Genomic DNA, 22,915 nt, shown 5'->3' with positions numbered 1-22,915 from the left:
AACCCCCCTTTTGCTACTCCACTGCTTCCTGCCCCCCTTAAACAACTTCAGACAATGCCACCAACAAACTTCCCAGTTAGACCCCACCCATTCTCTGACCCAGAGGACAACTCCTGAGACTCCTGTTCGCTTCTTCTTGCTTCTAGCACTCCTCTGATGGTTTCTAGATCTGGATATATAGTATGCACACTGCCTCTGCAGTTTCCATACAGGCTCTCAGTTCTCTAGAACTAACTTCCCCTCCATAGTGCCTCATCTATGAGTTTAATAAGGACTGCTGGCTGATCGCCCAGTAGGACAGACCCAGGCAGGACAGGGTTGGGCAGCTCAAGGAGCAGAGTATAGGAAGCCTCAGGCCAGCTCACCTCCCATCATCATCAGGGTTGGTGTCAAAGGGCTTACTAAGGCCGAGCATTCATTCTCGCAGTTTATAGGGTGGTTCATTGGGCCATGGGCAACTTGGAATGCAAGTTCACCCATCCCATGGACCCCATGAGGCAGTCCTGTCTACTGCTATGTGGCATGGCGGGGAGGAAGAGTCAGCCCTGGCGTCCCTCCATCTCAGCCACAGGTGGCAAGCCCTCTTGATCCTGCCCCCACTGCCCAGCACCAAGACTTACAAAGCGGAGTCCCTGGTAACGCTGCAGGGGGAGCCCGTCCACCAGGTAGCTGGGTTTATAGGGACAATCAGGCAAGACATGGCGGAGATGAGCCTTGGGGATCAGAGGCACTAAGGACAGTAAGGGAAGAGGGATGAGGGTGAGGATGGGAGCCTGGAACGGGCTGCCCTAGAGGCACGAAGGCTCTCGGCTGAGGGGGAGGCCTGATGGCCTCTGCTCTGAGCAGGCACCTTTTTGTATTTGCTCACAGCAGTGGTAGGCAGAGTCCAGTCCATCAGCTGAGGTTGCCAAACCAAGGCTGGCATCACTCGTCTGGGGTGGGTGCATTCTGGGAGGGCCTTGGAGGTCAAGGAGTCAGATGCAGTCCCTGGCTCATGGCATTGGGACCGCTGTACAGGGCTAGCCTCAGTAAAGGTTTAGAAACATCCAAGAGGCTACTGAGTCTCACCATAGGGCAGGGCCAATAACTGAATTTTCTCCTGGTCATTATGGGGGTTGGGATGGGGCTTTCTCATCTTTTATAATGTAAACGCTCCCAAGAATTTATGACTCCAACACCTTGGTGGGAACATATTTCTCTCATTGGATTAGAAGAGTTGGGATCCAGTAGGAAACTATGATATGTGCAATTTTGGAGGGACCCGTAGGGGATTTCTGGGCTCTAGTTCTACTTCCTGTACTGAGATGTGGTTATACAATGTTTGTCGTGTAATGATCTGTATAATTGTAAAATTGTACATATATATTCTTGTACTTTTCTATGTGCATGTTATATTTTACATTGCAAGGGAAAACCAAGATTCTCTGACTTTTGGGATACAGTGGTAGTAGTGACAAGTCTGAGGAGTCTCCTCTACTAACACCCGCAGACCTAGCAGTGGATGGTCCCCAGAACGGATGACAAGTGGACGGCCACAGTTTTACCTCGATAGAGAGTATCCCGAGGGTCAGGCTGCAGCATGTCTGCGAGAGGCGGCTCCTCTCTGGGAAGAGAGTCTCGGGAGCCTACATGGCTGGCTGCTGTCTGGGGGATGTGGCCCACGTCATCCATCCTTAGGACTGTCTCATCTGGGCCCAGGGAGGAAAGAACAGAAGCAGCTGTGAGTCCCAGAGCAAACCCAGAACCAAGACCCCTGCCCCTCTAAGCCCAGGTTTCTGTATCCCCCCCAGGGACAGTATGGGGTATGGGCAATCCCTCTCCCCTCTAGCCCTGCCCCCTCACAGGCTGTGGGTTCAGCTACAGATATCCCTTGGACCCACTCTGCTCGCCCCATGGCTACCATTTTATGTAAAATGAAAAAAGATACCACTTCCTCAAATGTGTTACTGCTACTGGCTGGAAATCCGACATTGAAGCCTGCTTCATCTATCTCATAAACAGCTATAGAGCACTTACTAAATAACGAGCTAGGCACTGCTCTAAGCAACTGATAAACATCAAGCCATTTCATGTCCATGTAAGCACTGTATGCCTTAGGTATTTACTAATTATTCCTACTTTACAGACTAGGAACTTAGGAAAGAGAATTTATAAGTCATTTGCTGAAGATCATACAACCAGTAAGTGGCAAAGGTAAATCTGAACCGAAGCAATACAGTCTCAGCCTCCAGGTTATGCTGTGTCTCAGACACATAAGCCAGCAATGCAGACTATGGCAGGGGCACCCCTCAGCAGTCCTGCTCCTCATACCCCTCCCCGCCTCAGTGTTCTCTCCAAGTCAGCCAGACCTCCTCTTTCTTCTACACCCAGGGCTGTAGAACCTCTGGTTCATTGTACTAGTTTCTTACCTGAACTTTACAATGGGCCTCTTTCTTCTCGTTTCGCATTGCACCTATGGACTCCAGCTCTCCCTCCTTCCTCTTGCACCAACTCAACAATTCGCGCCCCTTCTGCCTTGACCTTCGTTCATCAGCAACCTCCTCCCACCTGCCTTACCTATGCCACCCTATCCCTCTGTCCTGTGAATGCATACCTCCCCGGCCTGCCCCATCCTGCCCTCCCAGTCTCCTCTCAGAACTCAGCTCTCCCTCCCTCCCTTGGGGTTCTGACCCTGCCTGCTCTTCCTACACCCAGGCCACATGGCCCCATCTGCCAGGTGGTGGCTTCTTAGTGGGGCCTGTGGATGGATAGGAAATCATGAGCAACACAGAATACAACTGAAGAGTTCATTTACTGAAAATAAATCTAAAGCAGATGAGAAGGTTTCTTCAGCTCTGGTCACAGCTTTGCAAAGAACCATGGGTCCTTCAACTGTGAAATGGGAAATTAGCCTCATGGTCCCTGGATGCCCTTGAAATTGTACACAAAACATTGTGTGTGGGTAGACAAGGGCATTTTTCAGGGGCGAGGTCTTAGTGAGCTTCCAGCAGGTTCTCAAAGGGGTCACTGACCCAAGAGTTAAGGATCTTTGACTTTAGGATCCCTTTAAGTTCTGTTCCTTGTTCTGGATCCCCTTTCCACCCAGGTTCCAAGCACCCTAAGCTTTAGCCTCCATACCTCCCCTGACCAAATTCACCTGATGGACATGTTGGCACCAGCTTGCCTGTCTCCAGGGGAGGGGCAGGGCCTACTCACTTGTGAAGAGGGACAGGGAAGGGGAGTCAATAATAGTGAACTTGGCTCCAGGGTCGTTCCGTCGCCACTGGAAGAGAGAGGGTGGATGCAGAGGGTTGGAGGTGGCTGGCTTTAGAAAGGGGTTCAAGGGACAAGGGGCAAGGAGTTCACCTAGTTCAGAGGTGAACTAGGAGGGCAGGAGCTCTCACCGCAACTTCCACATGATCTGTGCCCTTGTCATTCTGTTTGTGCAGCACCTCAAAGTAGTACCTCTGGGAGGCCACCAGGCTGGCAGGAGGGAGCAGAGACACAGAAGGCGATCCTCTCGGGTCCTGTGGTCATCCCTCTGACCCACTCTTCCCCCGTGCCACCCCAGCTTCTACCTCGTTCTTACTACCTGCAGCCTCCCCTAGTCCTTTCCTCTCTGCTCCCACAATCCCAGGAGCTTCACTTTTAATGCTGGCCTGGAGTCTCCATGCTGCCACTTACTCACAGTGTGACCTCAGCATTCTCTTGACCTTCGGCCGTAAGAACAGTACACACTTCACAGGATAATCAGGAGAATCCACAGAAATACAGATCTTCCTCAACTTAGGATAGGGTTATGTTCTAATAAACTTATTGTAAGTTGAAAATATTGGAAGTCAAAATGCATTTAATATACCTAGCTTAGCCTGGCTCACCCTGAATGATTCAGGACACTTGTATTAGCCTACAGGTAGGTGGGATCAAGTGCCACAAAGTCTATCTATAATAAAGTGTTGAATATCTCATGTAAGTGACTGAATGAAAGTGAAAAATAGCATGGTGGTTTGGGTACAGAATATCGGTGGTTGACCCTGTGATCACATAGCTGACTAGGAGCTAAGTCCACTGCCCAGCTTCGCCAAAGACTACTGTACGCCTTGTTGAAAGATCCACATTCAAAATCTGAAGTACAATTTCCACTGAATGCATATCACTTTTGCACCATCATAAAGTGGAAAAATGGTAAGTAAAAATATTATAAGACTGGCTGTCTGTAATAATAACCCTTACAGAGTTGTTACTATGAGCTAAACACTGTTCTAAGTGCTTTATATAAATGAATTCACTTAATTCTTGTTTGTAGATGAGAACACTGAGGCACAGAAATCTTGAGTAATTTGCCCCAAATCACTGAGGCAGTAAGTAGTGCAGCTGGGATTTGGATCCAGGCAGTCTTCCTTCTGGGTTCAGGACATTGGCTGCCATGCTGAATGATATGTAATGTGCTCGCCACAGAGAATGGCACATAGCAAGGGCTCTTCTGAGAGCTAGACTGGCTTCCTGTGATCGACATCAGTGTTACCACCAAGTATTGACATGGTCTCGCCTGTATGTGCAGGCCACCAGGTGGCACTCTGAAGTCAGGCTAAGTTCCCCTTCCAGCATGTTAAAGCAATTCAGCCAATACAGGCTGGGAAAAGCCTGTCTCCCTCTGGTCTACTGAGGAATCAGGGATCAAGTGATCCATGAGGAACTTTCCGTAGCACAGGCAGAGAGCCAAGTGTCTAGGCTGCACCACTGTGGACATTTACAGAGATGGAGCAAATAGGAAGGGAAAGGACTGGAAGAAGAGAGACCTATTTTGTTTTCCAGTCCTGAGTGTCACTAAATAGCTGTGTGACCTTCATCAAGTCACAACCCTCTCTGAGCCTCAGTTTCTGCATCTGTAAAATGAGGAAGGATGGGCCAGATGGTTTCTAAGTCAAATACATCATTTAGCAGAATGCATGAGTGCCCAGTCATACTGCACATCTAGACTAAGGAAGGCTGGAGACAGGCCGGGTACCATCAGGCTCCCTGCCTCTGATTTGACCTTGGCACTTGACGTAGGTTTGGTTTTTTTTCTGTGCTCAGAAGAATGTCATGAGACTCCCTACTTACCTCACTGGCTTGGAAATTTGGCTCCGAAATTTCCCAAACTCTCCAGGGGCAGTCCACTCTTTTCCAGTCTAGAGGTGTGGGGAGAGCAAGAAGAGGGAAGGAGGAAGATGACAATATGGAGGAAGGGAGGTGAGGAGTGCAGAGATGAGGAAGGAATGGGGAAAAAGGAGATATGTGAGCAAAGAAGAGGAGAGAGAGGGGAGAGAAAACAGGAGACGTGAGGGGAGTGACAGGTGACCTGGGCAAGAAGAAGCGCCACCCTTCTTATAAGGGCCCCAAGCAATAAGTCCCCATGGTGGGCATCCTTGGCACCATGCTAAGGATGCTAAAACCCAAAAAGGAGATGTGGCCCAGTCCCAGCCAAGAGATGAATCTTCACTCTTCCCCAGTTTACAGTCTATCCCTTTATAAAACAGGGCAGGGGTGATATGGAGGATGCTGTCACACCAAAGAGACTAATGGTGATGCAGGTCTCCTGATGCTAGCAGGTGCCTGAGGCACCTCTTCCATGACCTGGTTCCCGGGCCCAGTGGGAGAGCTCTGCGGATGGGCTGACCCTACCTTGCCCACACTGGCCAACAGCTGAAGGCCTGACACCTGGTCATCCCGGCTGAGCCAGAACTCAGCGTTGTCATCTGCAGCAATGGCAAACTGTATTTTCCCTGGGCAGTGGGGGAAAGAGTTTTGCAGATGAGAGCAAGAAGAACAGTAGCATGAAGGGCTGAAGGCCTGTTTTACTTCTTAGTAGGTACATTCTCTTCAGGGGGCTTGGTGCTGTGGCTTCCTTCCCTGTAAGGTGGGGGTTCCTCCCCTTACGAGATACCGTGAACATGGGGAAGACTCACAGAAAGAGACAAGCTAGGGCCAGACTCTGCAAAATCAGGGCATGAAGTGGCAGCTGGGGTGCAATGGATAAAACCTCATTGTGACCAAACATCCCCTCTCTCCCCAGTGATGGACTAACAGGGTCCAGGCAGCCTAGTGTGGACTTACTTCTCAGCTACAGGCTTATGTTCTCTGGGTACTGTAAAGAATCTGGAGCAAGAAGCAGGAGGATGGGGCTTTGGGGGGCTGGCCTCACCATCAGTGAAGGGGTGCAGGTAGCCAAAAATGCGGAGGCCATAGTTGGTCCATTTGGGGGAAACGGCCAGCTTCCTCAGGGTTGTGCGAATCTATACCAAGAAAGGGGAGGGAAACCATTACTCAGAAGAGGGAAGAGGAAAAAAAAAAAAAAAAAGAAGAGGGAAGAGGAAACTGAAGAAAGTGGTCCACTCAGGGCTGATAGGAAGACCAGAGTTGGGGGGGAAGGGGGACAGGAAGGACTGGGCCATGGCGTAGTGAGTGGAGTGTAGACAAAATCTCCACTCTTAATTGCTTCTTTGTCCCTGTGACCTTGTACAGTGCACAACCAGCCCAACTGTATTCAGTGGCTCTGGCTAATCTAGATCATGAGCCACAATGAGAACCTAAAGCTGAAATGATACAGAAAATGGCAGAGAAATCGCCAGGAATCCTGGGGAAGGGAGCCAGAGTAATAATTACAGGCAGAAGAAAAGAAGACCCAAGATATAAAGAAAAGAAAATGAACTAGAAAGGAAGCAGGACAGATGAAGAAGACAGAAGACAGGGGGAGATGAGAGATAGGAGTGGGCAAGGGAGGGAAAAGAGGCTTGGCTAGACAACACTCACGTGGGGGTACAGCGGGAAGTGCAGGTTCCTCCGGAGCTGCTGAATGGAACTGCCACACCAGTCTTCGAACACATGCAGGTTGGCATGGCCCTGGAACTGTACGGGGCAGAGAAGCAAGCGGGTGGGTGCCAGTCCTGCCCCGCGGATGGAGGAGGCTGGGGGCAGAGACAACGCCCTGCCCTGATTGATACCGCAGCCGTAACCCCAGTCCCAACCTCAGCCCTGGTGCTCCTCTCATTGCTAAGGATCCCATCCCACCCTGACACCCGCAGCTTCCTTCTCATACCTCAACCCCACTGCCTGGCCCTGAGGCCTGGGTCTGGTTTTCTGGCCATGCTTGTGCACACATGCACACACAAAGGCACAGAGTCCCCTGGGCTCTTTCCATGCAAGAAGGGGGCTGGTTTGCATTCCCCAGGCAAGGGGAAGTAATAGCCATGACAGATAGGCAGAGACGACAGAAAGAACTGGAAGGAGGGCCAAGCTGGGGTTTCAGCTAATGATCTGCTCTTCCCCCCTCCCCGTCCCCTTCCCCTTATGCCTAATAGTAAGCTCCACAGCTGTCTGCTGGTGAAACCTTATCTACCCAGTAGTCTTCATGCTTCTGGCTCCGGTTGTGGGGAAGCAGCTGGGAAAGCGCTGCAGGAGGTCTTTGGGGGCCACAGGAGGTCTTTGGGGGCCCCATCTAGTAGGAAGGCCTCCCATTACTCCTTAAGGAGCTGGAAGCCTCTTTCACTCTGCTCAGGCCTCTCCTGGCACAACTACCCGGGTGCCTGGGACCTGGGCAGCCCTGGGAAGGTAGGAGCAGAGGATGTATGCTCTCTCCTCCTCGGCTGTGGCATCTGTGGGGCACAGACAGTTGGCAGCCAGCAGCAGAGGGCCCCCTTCAGAAAAGAGGGCCTTAGAGCCAGTCCTCTCTCTGAGTGGGTGGAAGTGCTGGGAGTTTGAGAGGGGAGGGGAAGCTTGGGGATCCAGTCCCTGGATTTACCCTGACAAAGAGTTTCAGATTACCCCATCTCAGCAACTTTCTCCTCCCCCTCCCCCAGAGCTTAATCTCCAGGTTGTGGGAGATGGGGCCTCAATCACTCTATACAAACAGGCCCTGCCCTTCCCTCCCCAGTGTGGCCCATCAGATATCAAAATCTGGGCTGCCCCAGGAAGGCAGAGGAGGAAGGGACACCCAGACTGGGAGCCCAGATAAAAGGAAGTGGCACAAGGTCTTCAGCAACAGATCTGGGGGGACAGATGGTGGGGGGGACTCCTGCACAGGAATGCCAAAGATCTGAGGTGCGGCCTCTGAGGAAACACAGCCCCACAGCTGGATCCAGAGAGGACACAGGACAGCCTGTCACTCCCCGGCCCTTTGGCAGTCTGGCACTTCCTGCGCACATTGGCCTGGTCAAAGCTAAGAATGTGGGGCCTTGGAAGCAGCCATCACACTGGGGACTATGAATGGGGGGCTGGGATGGGTGGGAGAGAGAATGTGGGCTGGGTAGGTGGGGGGCGGGCTGAAGCTTCTTGGAAGGAAAGAATAGGGACATTGTGCTACTTCTGGGGAAATTCCTTAAATCCAGTTTACAAGACTCAGTTGTCTCCTATAAATGACCTCCTCTTGGCCCCTCCCTGGGAGACTTTCAGGGCAGTGTGCTCGGATCCACAGCAAACTGTGGAGGGAAGGCATCCCACCAGAGAAATCTGTTGTGTTCAGCCAAGAGACTAGAGGCCCCAGGGGGTTTGGGCAAGGGAAGGAGGGAAGGAGGAAAGGAAGAAGGAGCTGGGCTGGCCACCTCCCAGTCAGGGCCTTGCTTGCTATAGCAAGGATAGCCTGAGAAGCTGCAGGGAGTGGAAGGCAGAGGATGTGGGAGTGTAGGAAGAGGACTAGCCCTCTCGTCGGAGGTCTAGGCCCTCGCTCAGCATTACGGGAGCCCTCAAACCATGCTTCACCCACTCTCAGGCTGTTGGTGGGGATCTCTGCAGGACCAGTGGGTGCCATCTTCCTCCCTAGGCCCAGGCTGACAACCCCACTGGGATTTGTGCCTCTCCAAGTTTTGGAGACTTTGCATCTGGCAGGGATGAGAGATTCCAGCTCATCAGCACCACACTTTGCCCCCTCTCTCTATTGTCCAGCAGGGGCTAAGGCCCAAGGAAGGACACTGACTACTCCCATCACCAGAGTATGCCCACAGCCAATGATGGATTTGAAATTTCCAGTTGTAAGTAGTGGAGAAAATATTTGTTGGAACTGTCTCATTTTAGAGGTGAGATTATTGAGGCCCAGAGAGGTAAACCGATTCCCCCAAGAACACAGCAATTAACCCTGTAGAAGTGGGGAGGATGTCTGGGAATATGGATGTAAGAGGGTAAGGCCAAGCTGGTGGGTCCTCAGATAGGAACATCCACTATCTTCCATTCCCACAACACTGCCTCTGCCAGGACTGTAGTAGAGCCTCCTAACTGGAGACTATGAGTCTGGAGGGAAGCTTCCTTCCCTCCACTGATTCTTCACCCTGCCTGCAAGATTGTCTTTCTAAAGCATAGATCTGATCATGTCACTTTGCTGCTTCAGACCTCAGAAGGTTCCCAAAAGGCTTCAGAACAAAACCTCACCCTGGCACACGAGGTCTTTTCAACTGACCTACCTTCCCAGCCTCACTCCCAGCTCCCTTCTCCTCATGCCACTCCCTGTCACAAGCCTACACTCCACCCACACCCATCTCCCCATTCTTGTCATGCTCCTTTACCTCTTTGCGTCTTCACGAACATTTCCCGGTTGGAAGGCCTTTTTCTTTCTCCCCCACGTGGCAAACCCTGGCTCATCCTCTGACTTCTTCACCAGAATTAATAGCTTCCCTCCTCTGTGTTCCCACAAATCTTAATTATTTGAATGAACAAAAGCTTGCAGAGGCTAAGCTCAGAACCTTTTGTTCCTTCATTTATTCTATAAGCACTGAATCTGCTTTACATTAGTTAGAGATGAAAAGAGATGTGGTCCTCCAAGGAGAGAGACATATTAACAAAAGATGTCACCTGTGCCATTGCAGAGGCATCAGATGCACATGGCATGAAGGCAGAAGCAGTCACCTCTGCATCCAGGAGAGGTAGGAGTTGATCACAGGACATACACTCGAGAATGGATAAATAAAATGTGGTAAAGCCACATAAGGGAATATTACTCAGCCATAAAAAGAAATGAAGTGCTGGTACATGCTATAGCATGGAGGAACCTTGAAAATGTCATGCTAAGTGAAAGAAGCTAATGGTCACATTGTATGATTCCATTTATAGGAAATTTCAGAACAGGCAAACCTAAAGAGACAAAGTAGATTACTGGGTGCCCTGGCCTCAGTCAGCAGGGCATGTGACTCTTGATCTCAGGCTCATGAGTTTAAGCCCCATGTTGGGCATGGAGCCTACTTTTTTTTTTTTTTAAGATTTTATTTATTCATGAGAGACACAGAGAGAGGCAGAGACACAGGCAGAGGGAGAAGCAGACTCCCTGCAGGGAGCTCAATACAGGACTCGATCCCAGGACAGGGATCATGACCTGAGCCGAAGGCAGATGCTCAACCACTGAGCCACCCAGGTGTCCCATGGAGCCTACTTAAAAAAAATAATAATAAAAAGTACCCCAAAAAAGCACTCCTTAAAAAAAAAAAAAGACTATTGTTTGCGTAGGGTTTGGGAGGGTGGGGTGGTGAGGAGTGATGGCTAATAGATATGGAGTTTCTGTGGTAATGAAACTGCTCTAAACTAACAGTGATGGATGCATAACTCTATGAATATATTAAAAGCTAATGAATTATACACCTTAAATAGGTGACTTACATGGTATTTAATTTATATCTCAATTAAATTATGACCAAAAAAGAAAAAAAAAAAAAGGTAAACCTGAGAATAAGATTCTGGGTCTCAGCCCTCTCCTCAAGAGACATCACTCACCAAAGCCAGTGTGGCATAACCCAGGGAAATGCTGACTTGCTCTAATCTTATTCTGGATTCACCAAATTTCTTTCTTGTAGCAGTCTCTCTTACACACCAAAGAGAATGCCTATGGCTGCTTAACTTTCCAGAGTGATTTCTGGCCTCAGAGACCCTGCACTGCTGGCTAAAGACTGGGGCAGCGACACAGAGAAGAGACCATTGTCAGCCTTCTTATCCTTTATCCTTGCTCACCTTCAGAGCAGGGCTGTGTCCTAGTGATGCCATCTGGAGTAAGTGAATAAGTTAACCCCTCTCTGAGCCATTACCTGCAAAAGGGGGATGATAGGACAACCTGACAGCTCTTGACACAGCTGGATGTTCAATAAATGACATATGTCATTAACCTGCTGAAACTGTCAAAAGAGCAGGAACAGGAAAGGAGATGGGTACAGAGAAGCACCCATGGTGGTGGGGGAGAGAGCCAGAACCACTGTATAGCTCTGTGGCTACAGGTGTTAGTAATGTAGCCTTTCTAAGGGGGCCTTGTTTTCCTTGTTGGTGAAATAACATGATTGGATCAGTGATTCCCTGAAGATCCAGAAGATTGTAATAAGGATTTTGTAAGGTACTGTTTAGTTTGGGGTTTTTTGATAAAGTCACCCCTTTTTTTTTTTCTTTTAAGATTTTACTTATTTATCTGGGAGAGAGAGCGAGAGAGCACGAGCAAGGGTGAAGGGCAGAGGAAGAGGAAGAAGCAGGCTCCTTGTGGAGCAAGACCCTGGGGTCATGACTTGAACTGAAGGCAGACGCTTAACTGACTGAGCCACACAGGCACCCTGGTAAAGCTAGCTAGTTTTTATTTATTTATTTATTTATTTATTTATTCATTCATTCATTCATTCATTCATTCATGAGAGAGACACACACACACACAGAGAGGCGCAGAGACACAGGCAGAGAGACAAGCAGGCCCCATGCAGGGAGCCCGACGTAGGACTCGATCCTGGGTCTCCAGGATCACACCCCTGGCTGAAGGCAGCGCTAAACCGCTGAGCCACCGGGGCTGCCTTAAAGCTACTTTTAATATTAAAAAAAAAAAAAAAAAGTCAATGGAAATCAGGCATTTATCACCAGAAGGCCATAGTGTGACACACTTATTAAAAAAATCAACTGTTTCTTTAAAATGTTAATCCTATTTAATCACTATTTACTATTTGTTCACTGTTTTAATTTTATATATATATATGTATATATACACACACACATGCACATACACACCACACACACACACACACACACACACACACATATCTCCATCCTTGATTGGCCAAAAATTAATGATTAATAAATGCAGAATTTTATGCAGTAAAAATCTTTTTAAAAAATTGGTTCATTAAGAAAAATGATCCATGGGCACCTCAGTGACTCAGTTGGTTGAATGTTGGATTCTTGGTTTTGGCTCAGGTCATGGTCTTGGGATCGTGGGATTGGGTCCTATGTCTTGCTCAGTGCGGAGTCTGCTTGGGATTCTTTCTGCACTCCCCACCCCCATGCACTCACACACTCTCTCTCATTCTAAAATAAATAAATAAAATCTTAAAAAAAAACAAAAAAAAAAAAAAGAAGAAAAATGATTTCAACTGTCCTCAAAAGATTGAAGGCTAGATTATTGGATCAATGGTCTTTAAGGCACCCTCTTTTCAAAATACTCCAGGTGAGGTGGGGTGTAATCACCTGACGATGTCACCTATACAAGTGTGACAGTACTGTAATCCGTCCTCTCTAAGGGCTTTGAACAAAGGCAATTTTATGGTGTGGATAAAGTAACATCACATTTAGCATGATAGTGCCTCCTTCACCCCCACCCCACAGCAATAGGTGGATTGGAAATAAAATCACCCAGGCGGAAGAACTTGGTCTGTGATAGGTACGGATAAAGACGGTGGGCTGGCCAATACAACTCAGCCAAGAAAAATAATACAGATCTCGGGACGAAAAGGCACTGGGTTATGGGCAAATTGTAAAATATGGAGCCCAAATTTAAAATTTTCATCCCCAAAGCACCACACTACTATGTATGGAGTCTTGGTATCTACTCAAGATAATCTTTTTTTTTTTTTTTTAAGATTTTATTTATTTATTCATAAGAGACGGGGCGGGGGGGGTGGTGCGCAGGCAGAGAAGACACAGTCAGAGAGAGAAGCAGGCTCCATGCAGGGAACCTGATGCGGGATTCTATCCCGGGACTCCAGGATCATGCCCTGAGCCAAAGGCAGGCGCCAAACCGCTGAGCCACCCAGGGATCCCCTACTCAAGATAATCTTGAGCATGTTAATCAATCTCCTTGAAACTCAGTTTATTTACTAAAAGAAAAAGAATCTTTCAGAACCTATATAAGTAAAAGATACCATGGCAACTCTTATTCACACGTTTAACTACTTCCTATATAATTTTCTAAAGCAGCATTTCCTAGAGTGTGTTCCTTAGAACACTAGTTTCGTAGACTATTAAGAGATATTTCCCAAGAAAAAGAAAAAAAAAAAAAACGAGGCAGGAGGCACATAGGTTTGGTACCTACTGAGCTAAACCAAGTTAAATGGCTCACTGCAGAACTACTCAGAGCCTTTCCTGTGCTAATGTGTAATTTCCAAGAAGTGGGTGTAGTATATAGTTTCTGAGCCTTATTTAAACAAGACTCTATAAAAAACAAACAAACAAACAAACAAACAAGACTCCTTTCTTCCTGGAATACCTTATGAGACTTACTAGTCTAAGAAAGACAGTCCAGGAAGCCTCTCTTTAAGAATGATGTGGATGTGAAAGTCATGTAGCTTTCCTGAGCCCTGTTTTTCTCACTTCTAAGACGAGGACAATGATACTATCTTACAGGGTCATAAAGATGATATGGGATGATATGCAAAAACCAGTACACACAGAGCAAATGCTCTCCTTCTCTAAAGGAAGAAAACTGAGTAAGCCTGAAGCCCCCCCTTTTTTTCAAATTTGGTGAAAACAATTTTGGGGTCAGGGGATACTTGCACAAGCTGAGGAGGGCAGGGGAAGACAGGCAGAGGGAGAGAGAATTTTAAGCAGGTTCCACCACCAGCGTGGAGCCTAACTTTGGGGCTTAATCTCATGACCCCTGAGATCATGACCTGAGCCAAAATCAGGAGTCAGATGCTGCACCAACTAGCCACCCAGGCACCCCTAGGTGAAACCTCTAGAAGAAAATTTTCTGCAGTTATCAGTGAAAACTATTTTTTGACCGTCTCCAAGAAGAAGAACAGTGGAGAATCCCTTACCTCTGAGAGCCATGGGACGGGCTTATTCCACTTCAGGTAGCTGTTGTTACCACTCCTACCTCGCTCAAAGTCTTGGTCCTACCAGAAGAGTGAAACGGGAACTTGGTGAAAAATTAGGGTCGGGGCCCTTTGAAAGTTCCTGTGGGGAGGTAGAGGGCCAGAAGACATAGTCCCTGCCCCCAGGAAGCTTATTAATATAAGGGACACTGTTGTTTATCATTCATACTGTATCCCTCAAAAATACATCTCCTTACAGTTTCACCAATGTATACTCTCCTAAGGTTCTTTTACTTTCCTGAATTTTCTCAGTCTTCTCATATGGAAGAAAAAAAAATTTTTTTCTTTTTTGGGGAAAAAAATCTGATTAGATCAGTCTTCTGAGAAAAGGAACTTGCCTCCATCTTTCACTACATCCCCTCAGGACTCTGCCCAGGTCTGTCACTCATTTGTCCTAATAAGTGGAAGCCCCTTGGGAATATCCCAGCCCTTGGGCCAGCCTTGGAGATCCATGTCTGTGCTAGGCTCAGAGGCTCAACTTTAGGATTCCAGACTGCATTAGACTCCAATTTCCCTAATTTCCACCAGAGCCACTCCTGCCTCCCTAGAGACCACTGGTCCAAGAAGCACTACAGATAAAATGCTCTATTAAAGATCTATGGCCGAGTCATTTGCAGCTATATATGATGTCTACTTCATGCTCTCTGACTCCGAGCAGTGAGCATCTGGGATCATCACTAAGGCACCAAATGAGGCCTCAAGCCAGCAAGAGGCAAGGTGGGATGTCTCTGCCTTAAGCCCTCTGCTACTAATGGAGATGAAGACCACATTTCTGGAATGGTTCAAGTCTGGGCTTCTGGAACTGTGAGGAAGGCTTTGAGGAGGGAAGGATAGACATCTCTACATCCAGCTAATGAGATCCTGTGATGTCAGACTACAATTCCAGGAACTCTCTCCTTGACCTCTACTACCACAGAAAAGTGGGGATTTCTGTCAAGGGTATAAGGGCACAGACGGCTGAGGACCACATACCTTGGGGCCCAGCCTCTGGGGATGATGAAACTGAAGGTTTGGATCCACAGCTGGAATGTTCCTGCTGGCCAGAGCCTTGGCCAGTTCTCTCCAGCTGCCATATCCTACAGAAAGGAACAAAGAGAGAAACAGACTCAATATAACTTGAAGAGGTTTGGGGGGAATAGGAGAGGTAAGCTTCTTCCCTTCTGCTGCTCCTCACACCTCTTCGTACGGGGGGGCACAAAGTGGGAGGAGAGTTGGGAGATACAACCTTGACCAAGGTCAGTAGCACAGAGGGAAAGGAAATAAGCTCCTATCCCATTAAAATTTGCTGCCATCCTTAATCAAAGAAGGAGCCAGGACAAGTGAAAATAGAGCATTGTCCATTTGTCCATGGAGTGTCCAGCACTACAGGCTGACTCTCCCAGTTGCTTCGTGAGGCTGATTTCTCTGGAAAGCCGCCTTAGGGAAATGGTTGTGAAAGGCGGTAGAATTAAGTTTACTCCCTTTCCACCTCAGTCCCCTTCCTCCAAGCCCAGGAAGACAGCAGGGTTGTCTCGTTGGCAGCAAGGTCCTACCCCTCTGCCCACCATTATCACCAAGTTGCTAGATGGAACCAGAGCTGAGGAGTCAGGAAAGGGTGGGCCAGGACTTGGTGCAGTCAAACAAATTAATAAACTGCAGGAGAGAGATAAGAGGCCTAGCTATCCCTGGGTTGATCTGGAGGCTGATGTCTACACCTCAAAGAGTCTGTAGCTGGTTCGCTAACACACATCTAGGAAGGCCAAACTGGGTGAGAATGAGGGAACAGAAAACTGTTGGGTGCCAGCAAAGAGTGAAAAAGCAAAGCACTGTGCTGAGGGTGAGGCTGCAGGAGAGTTGGGAGTTCAGTTGTCAGCATGGCCACACACTGGGGGTCAGGGCCCCCACGTTTCAAGGGGGCCATCTGGACATGATTGTCAGACTTTAAATATGTGAAACCAAACCACTGCTGGCCATGAACCCGAATCATAGACTATTGGGAGCTAGCAGAGGCTTTCAAGATCATCTGGTCCTCATTTTAGGTGAGGAAAATGGGACCCCAGCTGGCCAAATTACTTCTCTCGGCTCACTTAGTGAATGGCGACAAGGCTAAGACTGGAACCCAAGTGTCCTGATTCCCACTAGGCTACTACTCTCTCTCCAGCAGCTCCATCAAGATGGTCCCAGACACTGCAGTGGGTGCTGCACAAAAAGAGTTAGACTCAGAGTCACTGGCCGCTGGGAACCAACAGCTGGCCCAAAGCAGAAGTGTCATGAACCCCTATGGGATCCCAGTCGAGACACAGCCAACCAGACATAGAGGAAAGAGCACAATGTATGAGTGTGGGCAGGCAGAAGGTGGACATTGACATTTTGCATGTTTATGTAGTTGATTCCAGAAAAGGGATTACGGGGGGGGGGGGGGGGGGGTGTGCCTTTTTTTTTTACAGTTCTGTTTGGTGTGGCCCTTTAATGCTTAATAAGTGTCTCACAGGAATGATCTCATCTGAGCCTTATAAGACTTATAAGAGGGGTGCCTGGCTGGCTTAGTCAATTAAGCATCCGACTCTTGATTTCAGCTCCCCTCATGATCTTAGGGTCGTGAGATTGAGGCCTGTCTCTCAATTTCTGCTTGAGATTCTCTCTCTCCCTCTGCCCCTCCCTGCAACACACATGTTCATGCACACCCTCTCTCTCACAAATAAGTAAAATTAATTAACTAATTAAATTTTTAAAAGATTCTTGTGAGATAGGCCAGGTCTGATTACCCCCATTTTACAGATGGGGACCGAGCAGCACAGAGTTTAAAGTCACAGTTAGTTGTTCCAAAGCCAGGATCAGAACAGAGCCTCTCTGTCTCACAACCCAGCGTTTTCTCACTCTGCCTACATTTTCCCCTGTGGGCACTTTTTTGGCCAGACTTTGAAGAGTCCCAGGGACAGAGGCCTCAGCTGGGGATCTGTGCCTCTGGGTTTCTGCACAGACATCAAACCTCTGCTCATGTTATGTTTATGGGGACTTCGGCAGGTTTATCCTTCTGCCATCAAGGTCTCTCCTGTTTCCATGGCTGGCCAGCTGGCAGGCAGGAACAGGTCAGACTAGTTCAGTGCAGGGGGATCTCTTGAGGAAGCAGATTCTAGGGCCAGTGAAGTGAGGTGAGGATATGGGAGGGAGGGAAAGAATGCTTCCAGACCTACACCCTGCATTTCTGGATGAGCTCAGGAGAGAGCTGTTCTTTCATCTGTTAATCCCAACTCAGACACAGCAAACTGAAGAGCCCCAGCCTTCCCAAGTCCAAGGAGCTATTAGAATACTAGAATATGCAGCAGGGGATCCCTGGGTGGCACAGCGGTTTGGCGCCTGCCTTTGGCCCAGGGCGCGATCCTGGAGACCCGGGATCGAATCCCACGTCGGGCTCCCAGTGCATGGAGCCTGCTTCTCCCTCTGCCTGTGTCTCTGCCTCTCTCTCTCTCTCTCTCTCTCTCTGTGACTATCATAAATAAAAAAATAAAAAAAAAAAGAATATGCAGCAGGCTAGTGGTTGGGGAGCTCAGGTGCCTGGGTGATGAATGAGTCACACTGTGGGGAAGGGTGGGCAGGCTCTGCCTTGCTTGTGCCTCTGAATCATTGGGTCATCTCTTTGACTCTGTTCTTACAACTAAAAGCCATCTACTTCTCGACAAAGTTGTAAGGAAAGAATAATAAAAACACTACTTCCCCTATGGATGGGAGTTATAGTACGTCTCAGACACACATTCTTTCTCATAGACTAATTTTCAGCTCCAGAAAAATTCGCTGACCCTTGGAAGTCACACCAAAGGTGAGACAGCCTGGGGTCAGTGAACTATCACCGTAGGTTTTCAGCATGTCCTGGCATTGGCTGGAAAGTGACGAAGACTCTCTTCTTTTTTTTTTTTTTTTTAATATTTTATTTATTTATTCCTGAGAGATAGAAGGAGAGACAGAGCCAGAGACACAGGCAGAGGGAGGAGCAGGCTCCATGCACCGGGAGCCCGACGTGGGATTCGATCCCAGGTCTCCAGGATCGCGCCCTGGGCCAAAGGCAGGCGCCAAACCGCTGCGCCACCCAGGGATCCCGAAGACTCTCTTCTTGATCAAATTTTAGACAGGCCCCCCTGAGTCCTCCTGAGTCGGCCTCGTCCTTGGGCCTTGTCTTTGGCTGGCCCAACCCAGGGTTGAAGAAGAATCCTATTAAGTCTTTTCAGTAGGAAGCCCTCCACCTTTGATACCTGGCCACCTGTGATACCTGATCAATTCCTCATCTCCCACCCTTGATGTGTAGGTCCTCAGCCTCCTGTGGCAGGAATCTTGTTAGGCCAGTTCAGCAAGAATCCCCCAACCCTGAAGTCTCCATCCCCTGGCTGCCTCACTCTGCTGGCTATAAATCCCCAGCCATCTTTGCTGTATTCTGAATTAAGTTCAGTTTTCTCCTGAGGTCTCTTTCCCATATCATGATAGTACTGAATAAATTCTGCCTTTATCACCTGTAACTAGTGTCTGGCTCTATTTCTCTGTAAAAGAAGGTAAGAGGTGGTTATCTCAGTGAACAAGTCCATGGTGGGTGGGAGCTGGGGTGTGGGTATCAGTGAGGTTAAACCCCAGCAGGCTCTGCACCTGGTGGTCATAGGTGTGGGGATGGCTTTGAGATACTTAGAGACTGGGTAGTCAGCAGCTCAGCCTTTAGTAAGTTCAGGACTGGGAAACTCCCTTTGCAGTCTTCAGAGTATAGGAGAAAGACAAGTAAAGCTTTAGAGTCAGACCTAATTGTCTATCTACCACTTATAAATGGTGACCACTTGAGCAAGTAATCTCAAGTATTCAATAAACTTAAGTACTCAATAAACATTCCTCCCTCAATGAGTCTGGGGTTTCAGACCTGGAAGTAGGATATGAGTTCAAGCCCTTTTACGCTTCTGTAAACTGCAAATGGCCAGTAGTTTTCTTACTCTCTTCCCTCTTTGCTTACTGACCAGAGAAGCAAGCGGACTATGGCCCAGCAGGAACTTAGTGGGAGCAGAGCAGAGCAGATAATACTTCCTGTCTGTTTCCCAGGTATTACTTTCCGCTCCTCCCCACTGCCCATCCATCACCGCGGGGGGGCGGGGGGGGGGCGGGGAGCGGGCATTAATATGTTAATATTCACTGAGTGCATAGCAGGCACCAAGCAGGGTGCGGGGCATTTGGTAAATTCCTCTTCCTCTACCTTTGCCTCTGTATTAACCCTGCTAGTGGATACCCAGGCATTGCTTAGCCCCCTGGGGGAACCTGGAGCTAAAGAATGTGCTGATTTAACTATTGACACTTGTCACTTGCTCTCTGATAAGTGAACTCCTCCTGCTCCTGGCCAGACCTCTCCTCCCAGAGTGCCAGCTGCCAGGGCCTGTTTCGCCTGCAACAGGTGTCACATTTGTGCCAGGAGACAGACACCCTGATCTCAGGTGACAGATAAAGCACCACTATGGGCCGCACATTCTGCCCTCACAAAGCTGGGCTATCAAATTCACCATCAGTTGGAGTTTTGCCAACATCGCTCTTTTGTGTAATGTGAACTCGTCAAAAGCCTGAAGACAATCATGTTGGCCCTTTGCTGAAAATATGGGATACGTATATCCCTTGGTGCTTTTTTCAAAGACTTGCACGTACCTTATTTCACTGCATCCTCACAACCTCCCTGTGGACTGTTGTCATCTCCATTTTAGAAAAGAAAAAGACAGAAACAGACAGGTGAAGTTATCAGTCCAAGGTCACACAGTGAATAAGATAATCTATGTAAATTTAGGACTTAGTAGTGGCAGCATAACCAGCAATGAGTGGGTTGCAGCTTATTATTTTATTATTCACCACAATGTTGCAGATTGGAAACTTGCTTTCATTTCTCCTGACCTCTGGCCTGATTGTTCTCTTGGCAATGTGTCATGTAGTCAACAGGTACACTTACACCAGGAAGAATGGGAGTCCCTTGCTACTCAGGCATCTTTTGGATAAATTTTAGAGGTTCAGCTGACAGGCTTTGCTCATGGATTGGGTAGAGGAGAGGAATCAACAATGATTTGAAGATTCTGACCTGGGCAGCTGGAAGACCAGAGCTGCCATTTACAAAAATGCGGAGCCTAGGCTGGGGTGTCACCAGGACAACTGGAACTGAGAGTAATGTCTAAAAGAAAAGTGGAAGCACTGGTGGGAGCGGGTAGCAGCAAACAGAGGGCCATGAAAATGGTATTTCTGAAGCTCTGTGTCCAGCCTGGGGCAGGGCTCCACCAGAAAGGTCTAGCACCTTGCATGAACTAAAACAGTCGTTGCAAGGACAGATGACTGACCAACCCCCTCCAAGGCAGTGGGAAGGTGGAGCTGAAGGAGGAGCCTAGGAGCTCTGGTACCACAGGCTCCATCAGATGTAAAGGACCCAAAGATCCAGGGCAAATGCAGATGATTTACTTAGAAGCCCAGCCTCCGTCCAGAGAAGAGGTGATGAATCTAGAGGATGAGAGGTTGCCAAGGGAATACGAGGTCATGCCACCCAGGGCACTGTTCAACAAATGCCAGTAACTAGCACTGAGTCCTAGGATAAAAAAACAAGACTGTGGCTCTGTGGTGCTGACCTTGCCCTACCCTTGAGGGCCAGTCACATGTCCACAGCAGAACAAACCCCATGTGGCTACAAGCCAGCAGCCTGGAGACCCCCTCCCCCAGAAACTTGCAGTGACACAGTCAGGGATGAAACCTGGAACTGTCACCTGGGAGGAAGTCCCTGAGGCAAACACAAAGCTCCAGTGGTTTAACCTTTCCTTCCCAGCCCATGACACCATGATGCAAGAGAACTTATTATTCATGTAACCCTAGCAATTAACACTTATGTGTGAGGCGTATACACATATATACATTCATATTAAATGAAATAGGGAATATTTCAAATTCAAATTCAAGTATTTCATATTTGAAATATTCCTTTTCATTTAATACAACAAGCCTACAAGGAAAATAAGGCTTCGAGGTTAAAAATCTTGCTAAAAGTCAGAGGTCGTAAGTCAAAGTGGCCAGTATTTGAACCAAAGAGAAAAGCCTGTGTCCTTAATTGTACTCGTGTCTACTGAATACACTTAAGAATTCTGTCCACCTTACCATCACCATCATTATCACCTGGTGTCAGGCACTCATTTAGTCATCAAACTATCCCCTAATTACCTGCTGCTTACCAACCACACCTGCCAATCCCCACGCCCAGACTATTTCCTCACTCTTTCTAACTTGGCCACAAACACCTCTCCCATATAAGCCAAAGAAAAGCAAGGGGGAGTGTGAAGACCCAAGTATCCCAAAACAGCTGATAATTGGACATGAAAGCATCTGCATATAGTTCTGCTCCTGTCTTCCTGGTTTATGAGCCTCTTCCTTCACAACATGAAGGCAAACTATCGAACACTGTGCCTGTGAGCAGGGGATGGTCCAGAGGAAGATTAGAAGTGATTTGCTCAGTCTAGCTTGCTCTTCTTCACAGCACAGGTGTGTGCTGGGAGGGGGGGGTGAGTAATGAGGACCAGGAGCAAGGTGGTGTCCAGGTGTCTCCCTAGCTCCTCCTTGATGAGCAGATAGATACAGGTAATACTGTGATGAGCCTCCTCCCCTACCCCCGCACTGCTGCTGCTTAGAGTCGAGCTCAGGAACCAGAACAGCCAGCTGTACCTTAGCTCCCTGCCAAGCTAGCACCTGAGCTGCTGTAATGGTTTTGGCTGCTGGCAGGTTGAGGCTTGCCAGCAAGATGCAAGGGGCTGTACCTACTGCCCTAGTGGGTGCCACCTAAAAGGGCCCAAATGAAGGCATCGGAGCTGTGCCAAGTATGTGCCTGTATATTTCTGCTCTGCCTTCAGTTCTTCCCGTAAACTCAAACATCCAGATTCAAGGGTAAAACTTCAAGGGGGTAGATGAGGAAAGGAGATAGAGAAGGTAAATTGCCCTATGACACTGCCACTGCCCTGGGAACGTAGGGTCTGCCTGCACACAGACTCGCTCAAAACTTTCCATTCCCCAAGCCATGGATTTGATCTGTAGAGGCCACATAAGGTTTGGCTAAGTCCCAAGGCACCTCTAGGACATCGTTATCATCATTACTACAAAACAAAAACAAAACCTAAACCCCTGACATTTAAAGTCCCGTTTGGTAGTCAGTCAGTGTCGACAGGACAATTATAGCCACAAACAGCTCTGTCCATGGGGAATTCTGACTGAAGACCCTTGATGCAATCAATGGGATGGTTTCAGGAAAATCTAGAGGTAACAGGGTCCAGGACTTCAAAGACTGGCCCAAGCCAGTTGAAGTGTTTTCATCCTCTGGTGGACCTAGCAAGGACTGCTTAGGTCGTTTTAGGGTCCCTCAGATCATGATGGTAAACTACTGCGCTGGTCGTTTCCAGTCTTCTTTCTGGACTGGGACACAGACAAGCTTCTGAAAGTGGAGGAAAATGTGGGACAATCCTTTCCCTTCCTGGCATCTTTCAAAGAGGAAGCTTAATCGTACTCAAAAGTAAGCAATTAGGGGATCCCTGGGTGGCTCAGCAGTTTGGCACCTGCCTTTGGCCCAGGGCCCAATCCTGGAGTCCTAGGATCGAGTCCCACATCGGGCTCATGGCATGGAGCCTGCTTCTCCCTCTGCCTGTGTCTCTGCCTCTCTCTCTATCATGAATAAATAAATAAATCTTTTAAAAAATTATTTTTAAAAAAGTAAGCAATTAGCAGATTGGGAAAGAATGAATAAATGAATCAGTGAACCAACAAATCACCAGGCATGTACTGAGCACTTGTTGTATACTCAGAACTCCACCTCCTGCTGAAATAGGTAGAAACAGAGGGCTGCTTGGTTGGCTCAGTCAGTG

The 22,915-nt window shown here is 48.2% G+C and overlaps 1 protein-coding gene across 2 annotated transcripts in view; it reads right to left on the bottom strand.

Annotated features, from left to right (window-relative positions):
- Nucleotides 1-22,915, bottom strand: part of B4GALNT3 (beta-1,4-N-acetyl-galactosaminyltransferase 3) — a 100,008-nt gene that overhangs the window by 11,390 nt on the left and 65,703 nt on the right. Inside the window, exons 2-11 of one of the 2 annotated variants that reach the window (XM_025995443.2) lie at nucleotides 15,024-15,127; nucleotides 13,995-14,072; nucleotides 6,772-6,867; nucleotides 6,164-6,254; nucleotides 5,644-5,744; nucleotides 5,083-5,150; nucleotides 3,384-3,462; nucleotides 3,196-3,262; nucleotides 1,545-1,688; nucleotides 621-730 (exon numbers count right to left, since the gene is read on the bottom strand). In XM_025995443.2, coding sequence (XP_025851228.1) covers nucleotides 621-730; nucleotides 1,545-1,688; nucleotides 3,196-3,262; nucleotides 3,384-3,462; nucleotides 5,083-5,150; nucleotides 5,644-5,744; nucleotides 6,164-6,254; nucleotides 6,772-6,867; nucleotides 13,995-14,072; nucleotides 15,024-15,127 — 938 coding nt within the window. Of the gene's footprint in view, nucleotides 1-620; nucleotides 731-1,544; nucleotides 1,689-3,195; nucleotides 3,263-3,383; nucleotides 3,463-5,082; nucleotides 5,151-5,643; nucleotides 5,745-6,163; nucleotides 6,255-6,771; nucleotides 6,868-7,357; nucleotides 7,703-13,994; nucleotides 14,073-15,023; nucleotides 15,128-22,915 lie in introns of those variants that run through there. The other variant, XM_072766272.1, reaches the window with a different exon arrangement.

The sequence above is a fragment of the Vulpes vulpes genome, chromosome 8, assembly GCF_048418805.1.
Source record: "Vulpes vulpes isolate BD-2025 chromosome 8, VulVul3, whole genome shotgun sequence".
Classification (NCBI taxonomy): Eukaryota; Metazoa; Chordata; class Mammalia; order Carnivora; family Canidae; genus Vulpes; species Vulpes vulpes.
Note: the sequence above shows the minus strand (reverse complement) of the source record. Positions and strands in the feature narration are given on the sequence as shown.